The sequence below is a fragment of the Hippoglossus hippoglossus genome, chromosome 4, assembly GCF_009819705.1.
Source record: "Hippoglossus hippoglossus isolate fHipHip1 chromosome 4, fHipHip1.pri, whole genome shotgun sequence".
NCBI lineage: Eukaryota > Metazoa > Chordata > Actinopteri > Pleuronectiformes > Pleuronectidae > Hippoglossus > Hippoglossus hippoglossus.
Window position 1 is genome coordinate 17,445,888 of NC_047154.1, and position 11,603 is coordinate 17,457,490.

At 45.6% G+C, this 11,603-nt stretch overlaps 1 protein-coding gene across 12 annotated transcripts in view; it reads left to right on the forward strand.

The window, feature by feature from the left end:
* The window catches only part of LOC117760025 (ephrin type-B receptor 3-like), a 62,202-nt gene extending 51,845 nt beyond the window's left edge, over positions 1–10,357 (forward strand). For 10 of the 12 annotated variants that reach the window (XM_034582701.1, XM_034582699.1, XM_034582705.1 and 7 more), the window contains exons 14-16: positions 446–645; positions 3,721–3,876; positions 5,878–10,357. In XM_034582701.1, coding sequence (XP_034438592.1) covers positions 446–645; positions 3,721–3,876; positions 5,878–5,986 — 465 coding nt within the window. In that variant the 3' untranslated portion in view covers positions 5,987–10,357. The remainder of the gene's footprint in view (positions 1–445; positions 646–3,720; positions 3,877–5,877) is intronic. The other 2 variants (XM_034582710.1, XM_034582711.1) reach the window with 1 other exon arrangement.
* The last annotated feature ends 1,246 nt before the right edge of the window (positions 10,358–11,603 follow it).

Genomic DNA, 11,603 nt, shown 5'->3' on the forward strand with positions numbered 1-11,603 from the left:
ATTAGGGGGGGTGACTGAAAGGGGATGGCAGAATTGGGAGGTTATAAAGGGGGATGGGTTTTTGGTAATTTGGGTTTAAAGAGAATTGTATCCTACCTCACCCCCCTTACAAATAACCTCCTGGGTATAGATAATGGATGGATATGGGACATTTTTCATCTACTATCATGGTCCTAAACACATTCGCTCTCTACATATCTGCCCACAACTACCTCTCAAAGCTAATTTTCTTCTCTGGCCCTTATTTTCTTTGTATTACCTTTAGTGTTGTTTTTTTTTCTCTCTATCTCTGACTCTTCTATAATTTCCCTCATTCATCCTCTCCTGTCCTCCTTCACTTGTTCTCTCCGATCGACCCGGCTCTCTCCCCGCGCTGTGCGCCCTCCCTCTACATCGATGCTCGATGACTAGAAGTGATTGGGATTTCTCTCTTGTCCTTCCCCAGGTGATAAATGCCGTTGAGCAGGACTATCGGCTGCCCCCACCCATGGACTGCCCCACAGCGCTGCACCAGCTCATGTTGGACTGCTGGGTGAAGGAGAGGAACCTGCGACCCAAATTCACCCAGATTGTGGCCACGCTGGATAAGCTTATCCGCAATGCTGCCAGCCTCAAGGTGGTCACGAACAGCACACAGTCCACAGGGTAAGTCAGAGTATGTCGGTCATATTAAGTTAGGAATCTGTATAAAAGCCACGTCAGGCAAAGCCTCACAGGAAAGGCCACATTGTTCAGTTCAGTGGAGCCGGATATCACAGAAATAGACCTAACTTTTGATTCAGAGTTTCCCTCGAGGTCCTTGTTGAGTTTTAATTGGTGGATTCGTGATTTTATTGTCTAATTAGGGTCATTGCATAATGGATAATACAGCCGATTACTTTCTAAAGATCTTCCCTGGTTTTCCTGAAGTCATATTTTGGAGAAGAGCAGCTGGACTCTTGTGATGGATTACAGTAAAAGGTCATTACTTTATTGAATGAGAATGAGTCACTTGTCTTTCCAGCCGTGAGAGAACTGGCCGAGCCGTTTCATTTGCACCTGAGCCGGAGCGTATCAGAGTGCGATAATGATTTCCACTGGACAAATATTCCTTATCCCAGTTGATACAGCGTGCGTGAGTCACTCTGACTCAGCTGTAACAATCTCTTAACTCAAAATAAAGTGCAGATTTCTTCTCGTACAACTCGCCGGTTCTTACAAGTGCAGCCGCCGCTATTATGCAAAACCAAATTACCGTGGTTCGATGCAACCCCTCCGCTGACTGGGGGCTCAATCAATGATGTCACATCTACATTAACCTGCACTAGCCTTCTCCCTGCGATCTGTTTCTTGGAAAGAATTTGGAGGAGGGAAGGTGGTAGAGCGCAGAGGAGGGGGGGAGGGTGGTGGTGACCTACCTATCTGTCCCTGCATCAGGGTCTCTCTGTCTTGAGGGAGGGCCACAGACAATCCTTGGCTGGGCTCGTGGGGGAAAGCCGGGGTCTCGGTTGGCCACCGGAGCGACGTTCTTAGAAGATTAAGCTTGCGGTTAATTAGCTCGATTAAGGCGATGCAAAAAAGAGATGGGAGCGCCTTTTAATTAGCCACTAACGAGATTTTAAACGGGCCAGCGGAGAGGTGGCCTCTTGCCGACAGACCTAACAAGGGAGGAGTGAGAGATGATACCGTCGTCCTGGTCGGCATTGAAGGGTGCCTGGAGGTTAGCTCGCTCCGTCTGACTCGAAAGTTCTTTGGCTGTGTGCGCACCGTGTGTACTTGACATGACTGCGTGATGTACCGCAGGTGTAAAGCCAAATGTGTTCATCCGTCTACCGTTTCGTCTGCAGAAGTGAACAACATCCACCCTCTGAACTTTTTGAATTACAAAGTAACGACCCAAACCCTCGGAGAATCTTGTGTCCCAGCAAAGGGACATTAAAAGTTAGACTTTGCCTGTATCTGACTCACCAGGTAGCGTAAAGTAACACGGAGCATATCTGCTGTGTTTCTGCTTGTGGCTTGAGGACCCCTTTGAAGCCAACTTTAGAGAGGGACGAATAACAATACTCCATTAAGAGAAGAGCCAGAGTCTGGCGTTAACGACGGCCCGAGGCCTTGGGCTCCGAAGCACAGGCCTTATTAAAAATCACTCCATCTGCACCACTCAATGGAGCCTCTGTATCACTGTTATTAACTCCCCCCCCCCCGCCATGCTTTTCCTCTTTTTTCTCCCTCTTTCTCTCTCCATTCCTCTTTTAATTGTTAATGAATCTAATGCCATCAAAAAGGATGACAGGGATCAACAGAGCAGAGAGGAGGGGAGACAGTGGTGCTCATTCTCTTCGCTCCGCTCCCTCGTCTGTTTCTCCTCCTTCACCTCCTCCTCCTCCTCCTCCTCCTCCTCCACCACCACCCCCCTCTCTCTTGTTCATCCGCACCACTTCGCTCCGAGTAGTAGCAGAGTTTTATTAAAACTCCCAAGGTGGCCTCTCTATCTGCGGCATTGATCGGCACAGTGAGTTAGGTTCGTCTTTAGAAGGGCTTGTTTTAACTGTCAACAGGTGTGTAACAACATGCAAAAATACACAAGAACACAACTAAAATTCTTTCACATGCACAAAGATGCACAGTCAACACACTGGTTTGTGACTCACTCCTTCCATGCACCGCTGGCATCTGCAGGTTCCTGAGCGGGTCCCACCATGCAACCACACACACATGTGAGCGACATCTGTGTTTACATTCCGCAGATATTTCTTTCGCCCGTCATGAAGCGTTTTCCACAAAATGTCTTCTACACCTCCGTGGGATTTTGTTGCACGCAACCAAACCCCGAGTGTGAGAAAGAGCCAGTTCAGAAACAACCCACAGTGTCTGTTTCACACACACCCTGAGAATGTTTTTTAAATGCAGTAATTATGCACTATAAAACATATGGCTTATAGCCTAAGAGTTCGGATAATGTTACTGGCAGCGCAAATCTGGCTCCAACTGTCAAGCGAAACCGCACGGAATCCAGTCGTCCCAGATCAGATTCAAACCACATTTGTAGGTAGTTTGAAAGTGCAGCTCAGTACAACCACTCAGATTAGATTTCAAGTCCTTTTTCTTTCTTCCCCCGTCAGTCCCCCACGCAGCACAGCGGCGTTTCACTGCAGCGAGAAGAACCGCCACCGACCAGCAGGAAGCAAGTCAATCAATCCAGATATCTCTAGGGTTTCATGGGACATATTCTGCATTCTTCTCCATCACTGATACCTCCACATAAATGCATTCTTGACTGAGAGAAAAAACACACACTTGCTTTATGACACCTGTTGTTGTAGCGAAAGCAAAGGATTAAAGATTCTTTACATGAATCTGATCTGGTTGCTTGTAAATTGCAAAGTGGGAGTCATCATTCATTCCCAAATTTGACGTCTGCTCTGTGTACGCTCCCCATCTCGCCTCGCCAGCTGCAGCGCCAGCATCCACCACCCGAGCCTCCAGCCAGTCTCTCATAAAAACTGTGCCCATGCCCCCGCTCCCCGCTCCCCCCCCGCCGCACTCAACTCCCTACATGTGGAGGAGAGGAGGGGAGAAGGGAGAGAGGAGGAGAGGTGGAGAAATGGAGAGGTGGCGCTCAGCATGGGGGCGTTCGGGGGTGAGGTTGGCCGGTAGAGGCAGCAGAGTGACGACCTTAACCCTCTCTCTCTCTGTTTCTCTTTCTCCCTCCTCCCCCCCCTCTCCCCCCATGTATAGGGTGTCCCAGCCCTTGCTTGACCGCTGTGTCCCAGACTATACCACTTTCACCACTGTGGGGGACTGGCTGGACGCCATCAAGATGAACCGCTACCGTGACAACTTCGTCAATGCCGGATTCGCTTCCTTTGACCTGGTGGCCCAGATGACGGCAGAGTGAGTGGAGCGAGAGACAGAGAGAGAGAGAGTGGGATAGAGAGAGAGTGGTTCCAGCTAATCAGGCCTAAAGTGATTGACTGGGCTGAGTTTGAGAGTCAAATTAGTGTTACACAGATTGACCTTGAGGGAATAAAAATAATCTCATGGCTAAATTAAACACGAGGAGATGGGAGGAGTGGGCACAGAGTAGACTCAGACATCAAATGAATAACAGACGTTAAACATAAAAAATATATTTTAATATGTTTGGACTTTTATCAGACGTTTCAGTAAAACATTATTTGGGTCTACCATGAACACAAAGAGCATCAGACCTTTTATATTATATTATTATTGTTATTATTATTATTATTATTATTATAATATATATATTTATATAGAAAACGAGAAACATCAAATCTTCTATACTTTGATCAGGTATGTAATTGACCAATCAGGATATGTTCTCGGTTTAGAATAATGATTATTATTATCGTCTATTGTAATTATTACTATTTGTTTATATATATATATATATAGACACAATCCAGGGTACTGCTGAATAGGATCCTAAACTTTTCAGTGAGCACTCGAAGCCGCCTCCCCACCGCGTTCTCCAGTTGACCTTGACGACTCACCCACCTTCTGTCGTGTTTACAAACAGGAAATGATGTAATGGAAGCCATGGAAATTGGAGGCCAGTGATGATCAAATAAATGAATTAAGATTATAATGATAAATAAATCATCCTCATTAGCGGCATAATAGGCAATGGAGGTGGAGGTAATTTGTTTCAATTTGGCCCGGCTGACAGGTGTGGTGTACTGTGGCTCTCTGTGGCCCTTAATGGCCAGTAATTCCTCTAATGGCGCCCATTTATTATCATTTCATCCACCGTCGCTGTGCTGATGGAGATGGCAAAATATGGAAAAAAAACAAAAAAAACCCACTTTATTTGCACACAAATTGCAGTAATGAACCCTTATCTGGATTTGGAGAGGACGTGTGTGTGTGTGTGTATGTGTGTTTAGGTGCACAGTTTTGTACGAAAATAAATAGGGCCGCAAAGTCAATGAGACAAGCAGAGTGTGTGGCGTCTGCGTGTAATATTAGATTATCCAGCATCTGTGTGTTTGTGTGTGTGGGACTGAATGGAGAGGACGCAGACGGCCCCAACACTCAGCTAATCGCTGCCGCAGACGCCGTCCGCTCTCCCCTCAGCTATCGAGTCGGGAAATCAAACAAGCGAGCGGAAAGGAGAGATTCTCGTGATATTATTGTACAGCGTTAAACCAACATGACTGATGATTAGATTATGTAGTTTGGTTAATGACGGCCGAAGCAGGTGCTCCCTCCCTGGGCTTTTTAAAAATATTTTTAAAGTGTAGTAATAATCATCATTTAAATTTTTTCCTGTTGCAACTTCCACTTTAGGTTTAGACCTTTTACTTCCTCTAAAGTTCACCCTGCTGGGAGCTTGTGTGAGGTTTCTCCAGACTCGCTTTTCTGGGATATTTTAAAGCGAAGTGAAGAATGTTGTGCAACAGCGGCCAACGTAAAGCTGCTTTACTGGCACACACACCCCCTCTGAGTCTAAATGACAGGATACTGAGTAATCTGTCTAATATCTCAGAAAACAAATCTTCTGCTTCTCAGCTTCTGTGTGGCAGCTGGCTGACTTCACACCAGCCTGCCACTTAGTTACAGAAGCAAAGTTTGCTCTTTAATCATTAACTATCACATTATGGCTCTGCGACTCCGCTCGCCCACCTGCCCGGCAACAGCAGCATGTTGCATTAACGCCGACATTTGCTGTAGCTGTGCGAGTGTCCCCGTTTTGTTGACACACCCTTAGGAAGTCCATTTTATGGGTGATTGCCAAGGTTGCCTGTTCCCAAGGTTACCTGTGGGGTGAAAAAGTGAAATTTGCTCTTCTGCTTCGTGTGATGTTTGTCCACTTCTACGTTTGACCGAGCCACCTGGCCTGACCCCTGTGTCCTCTTTCTCCCCGCTCCACAGGGACCTGCTGCGGATAGGAGTGACACTGGCCGGCCATCAAAAGAAGATTCTCGGGAGCATTCAGGACATGAGACTACAGATGAACCAAACACTTCCTGTCCAGGTGTGAGCGACGGGACACACGGACCGATGCAGTCGGAAGGACAGCCAGACAGGACAAAAAAGGGGGAAGGAACTGTGGCAGAGAGAGCCATTGGAAAACCCTAGCTGCCTGACCCACCTCTGCCAATTAGACGCAATGAAACTGGCTTGCGGTGCCTCTGAATCTTTTTTTTTTTTAGTTTTTTCTTAATTTCATCACCACTTCCATTCCCTCTTCCTGCTTTTTTGTTATTCGTCATTGTTCCTTTTTTTTTTCATCCAATCATAGTTTGTGTGTTTTTGAAGGAGGAGTTAAGCCCCTTATATCCCATGCGTGCCTCACCGGCTCTGGTGTGGGGTGACGTTTGCATGCATGTGTGTTTTAGTGAAGTTGGCCTTAGCCCCCGTAACTGAAACTTCACACTCTAAACCTCCTGCAAGAGCCCCCCCCCCCCCCCCCCCCCCCCACGCCCTCTGACCCCCTCAACCCAGCTCTGATGGACGTATTATATATTAAAGAATGAACACCCTGCTTTAAAAAAAAAGAAAAAGTGAGCCAACGTTCACACATGAGAAACAAACACAGGACGTGTTTTGGACCCACAGGAGATAGCGGACAATTCTTTCCCTGGTAGAAGTCGTTTTTACTGTGCACGTGTGTGTCGTTCTCCATCTTCATATTGAAGGTGTGTTATCTCAAAGGGGCACTCGCTGAAGAAGGGTGAGGCGGCGGAGGAGGAGAAATGACGGGCTGAGGTCAAAGCTCAAGAGGACGACAGAGGTCGAGAGGGTGCAGCCACATTTTTGGGACACTCGTGCTGGCTCTTCAGTTTGACCTGAAGTGACTCAGGATCGCTCCGCAGCAGCTTGGGATCACTCGCTCATCCAGAGTGTTTTTACACATAATAATGTTTTTAACTTTCGTTTGTCCACACTTCATTGTTCTTCTCGCCTTTTCCCTTTTTCTTTTTTTTTTTTTGACTCTCTGACACATTTTTTGGGAGATTTGTGGTTTTAAAATGGCCGGCCAATCCTAAGCCCCCCCCCACCACTGGACTATGTGATAAAGGGGGACATTGACTGTGGCGCTATAGAAAGACCACTTGGCCTTCTGTGTGCATTTTTGTACGTGTGCGTGTGCGTGTGCGTGTGCATGTGTGCGTGGATGCGTGATCAAGTGTGCATGGATGTGCGGATGTGTCGAGTTGCACACAAATATACTGTACAGTATGGCTTCCGCTATTCGCCACCGTGGAGAATTAAAGCATGAACTGAACCATGACAAGGAGCAAATATATCTGAAACAATTACGCTATAGTCTGTGGACAACTGTTAAACATTCTTTTTTATTGAATCCAAAACAATGAACTTTGGACATACACACACGCATATATATAAAAATATATATATATGTGCATCATGCCGAACCAGAGGAACCATGACAGACACCTTACTTTCTACTTACTATTATCTGGATTTAGAGATAATCAAACTTCTTGTTTTCATTTCTTGACATCCTGCCCTATGTATTTATTTGTACCTTGCCCGCCAACCACAACCCCCCCCCCCCCCCCCAGCACCCTCCCTCCAATCAGATGGTCCCTTGGCCATCTGGGACTGTGGACTGAACAATCAGAAGGAAGAGAAAACTCCAAGAGGATTCACCTGATGAATAGATGATTATTAAACAAAAAAAGATATTGCATATAAATTGGATATTGTATTTTTGTTGTTGTTCTAAACAGCCTGTACATGTTTTGTAACAAAAATACGATAAATAACAAAAAGAAAAAAATGGTGTTTTGACAAAATGGAAGTCGTTGTTGTGAAATGATTCAGGAGTTGGAAAAAAAATACTGAAAGAAGATAAGTAGGTGAAAGTCTGGACTTTGACGATCCCATGGTAATAACATGTCGTCCTGCTCTCTGTCCGTCACAGTGTGAGTGTGTATGCACATGCAGAGTTTGTGTGTTTGTGTGTGTGTGCCACCCCAACTGGATATTGAGCTTCCCCTGTTCATTCTCATTCTCGACATAAAGAGCATTTGTGAATCCCAGAGCTACCAATTGTCTTCCAGGCACATGTTTTAATTCAAACCTCCTATAGACGTAGATGTGGTTTACCTGTGCTTTAATTTGACTTATTTACCATAACCTCAGAGGGATTCTCACTATCCATTGTATGTAGGACTGTTATTAAGGAGTCGTTCGGGTGGGTGGGGGGGAGGCACAGAGATGTTGCAGCCTACCTGTCAATCATTTCAATGGTCCCAGACACGGAGCTCCATCACAGGACCTGCAGTTTCGCCTCGCTGCAACACAATCCTCATCAGAGAATCCAGAGCTGTCAGAAGAGAGACCTATTGGTCTTTGTCTGTCAGGTCGATTAATGCGGCAGCCAATCTGGCACTGCGAGCGCCGCGAGCGCACAAACATACGGCGGGGCTGACCTATCATTATCTCTCTTCATTTCCTGTCTGGCCTGCAATCATCCTGTCTCAAGCTGCTGCATGATTAGTACAGTGCAGGATCAACAGCCTTGGCAAGCAGACAGCCGAAAATCTGCAGGCCCTCATCCTAAATGATAGCAGCTGCATCGCGGAGGCCGTACTATTTGCGCCTCCGACAGAGGGGTGTTTGATGGTAGCGGATTAAGGGATGGGGCTGCGTCATCGGTGCGATCTTCCAGTCTCCATGTTGTTTGGGTTGGAGCTGATCAATGCAATATGTGACTCTTATTAGTTAGGTGTGTAATGATAGCGTGATGTGAGTGGCCGTGCAGTGTGTCTTGCCATATTACTTTAGTCAGCCACTTCTTAGACCCTTCAAAAAGCCATTGAGAATATTATGCAAAGCAGCAACGTGTTCCCCATTTTCTATTGTTTCATCTTACCCCACGTGCAGATGTTGTCACCACTCAGAGCTCACTCTTTAAAAAGCCTCTCTAACCTGCAACAGTTGTAAAAACTAAATCAAGTCATTTTAACAGTCACACTATGCCGGAAATAAGTCTCTGATTTTTTCATTTTTTATTTCTGATGCCCAGAATCGGACGTGCACGTTATCAACGTTATGAGAATGTGTTGAAAGTGCCTGTTAGACGGGCACACGTGTTTTTCTTATCATCATTTCGGAAGAATTTTGTTTTTTTCTGAAGAATTTAGATCGCAAAGAGCGATAGAACACACACACACACACAGGGGACAAAGAATTACTGCAATCAGAGGCTCACATTAACTCTCAGGAACAAACAATATGGATCCCTTCTTTCTCCACTCAGCTCAATCATTTAATCAGTTTAGTCCCACTGTGGCAACACACAAGACACCGCCGCTGACCATAAAGTAAAGGTGTGTGTGTGTGTGTGTGTGTGTGTGTGTGTGTGTGTGTGTGTGTGTGTGTGTGTGTGTGTGTGTGTGTGTGGCGGCATATCAGAGCTAAACACAATCAGATGGCAGACGTGCCCACTCATGAAAAATGGCAGCGCGTTGGATTCCGCGTGAACTATTGATGAGGTGCACATGGTGCGCTGGGATCTGGAGTCCTGTTCACCGAAGTCAACCAGCCGTGAGTGATGAGCTCAACTGGCACTGTTGCACATCTTAAAATGATAAAACTGCCGCCACGTCAACTGCAAACAATTAATCATTAAGTGGATTCACACATTCGAGGGAGGGTTTAATATTTAACATTCTCACTGAGGAGAAGAACTCGCTCTCATGTGTTTGTTTTTTTTCCTTTTAGTTTTTTTTGTTCATCTTCCAGACTGGTGAAATTAAGATGGACTGCTATGTTTGTGTGTGTGTGTGTGTGTGCGTGTGCGTGTGTGTGGAATAAAAGGATTGTCATTTTATACAGGAACATTTTGATCAGCAGAGTCTAGGCCTTGTCAGATGTGGTTATCTCTTTGTGTGCCAATAGGATTCAGCGTATCCCAACATTCCTTCCATCTTTTCTTTCCCTATTTTACATCATCCACAGATCATCAAATAATCCCCCCCCCCCACATCCTCACCGACAAAACCCCCTTTTATTAGCAACTTTTCTTTCTTCAGTTGTCTGTTTTAAATAAATATACACACTTCTGTCCTTTCTTTTTGTCTTATAACAAACTCTCTGCGGTCTTGGTCACTTTTGAAAAGTCCCTCTTCATACGTGGAAGCGAGATGTTTCAGAGAGTACTGTATATGTGTAGTGAAGTGGGGGGGGGGGGGGGGGGGGGGGGGGGGGGGGGGCGGAATACAGCGCCAACAAATGCAATTGTTAGTTCCTCTTTGAAAAGCATTGAGATGTATTTAATGGTGCAGACATACACAACTAATTACTAAAAATGATGATGCATTCTTGTAGAAATATTTTTAAAAAGACCCTTTTTGCAATTAAATTATTTAAGAAATGTGACCTGGTCTCCTCCTGCTGACTCTGTGTGTCTTTGTGTTGCGTTTTGAATTGATCATTCATCTGTGTGGAATGGAAGCGACCCAGTCTTGCACGAGGTACGTACGCCAACTCATAATCGCCACACATGTTCTGCAGTCGAGTCACTTCCGAAAGACAGACAGGTTTCTTTTCTCCACCTTATCATTTATGGCCGTCTCTCTCTCTCTTTCCTCTAATCATTAACCGAACATCGTGTGGTTTTTTTTCTCGGCGGCAACATTTCTCGTGTGTGAAGTGGCACCTCTCCCTCAGTTCAGATAATCTGCTGGAGATAAACACAGAGCACTCCCAGGTGCAGCGCTGCACATCTCTATTAATGTGCTCGGTGTACCTGCAAGCAGGAATTGTTCATTTCTCATCCAAATCTGCCACTTGATGTTTTTGTTTCAGACAGGTTGAGGCTGCATTGTTCCCCTTGCCTTGGAAGAGCCTGAGGACATTTAGTGTAACACTGTCTGTGAAAATATACTTTTTTTTGTATATTTCCGTCTTTCATCTTTATAGCTACAGGCACCTGATGAATGGATATTGATCCTTAGGAGATGTTACCCAGAGTTCATTTATTTCTAATGCTCCCTTGAAGTCGTTGCTGTGAGATAAAGGCAACTGTTCTAAAAGCGGTTTTGCCAAATTTAGCTGTGACAGGCTCGACATAAATCACACATCTGTCTGGAGGAATACCACAAATGCAATGGTGTAGTTCTAAATCAGACATTTTCAAAAAAGTTGCCGTCACAGCAGGGCCGCTTTTCCTCGCAGGCAAGTTTGCAAGACACGTTGTCACAACCGAATCAAAAAGTTTGCAATCCGCAGTAGTTGAATCAATAACGTGCAATTCCAAAGCTCCCCGCATTGTCTTTCAAGCCCACTAATTAATATGAGCTCCACTCATCTCCGCAGGCACTGAGCCAACAGTCTTGTTTTTTCAGGAAAAAAGGGAGAAGATGCTCAGATCATAGATTCTACCTCATCTGCCCTGCACCTTGTCCCCTGGCTCCCCTCTTCTCCCTTTCCCTGTCCAATTAAATTCAGAGCCGAGGATCGCAACGGTCTCGGTGTCTGGATAGAGCAGATATTTTCCAAGCGTCACCCCCCCACCCCTCTCTAGATGGGCTCGGTGAAGTTTCAACAGAGGATTATGTGGGTTCTTTTTGTTTTGCAGCAGGCAGAATAAATTTCATCTTGGATCTCTCGGCCTTTTACAG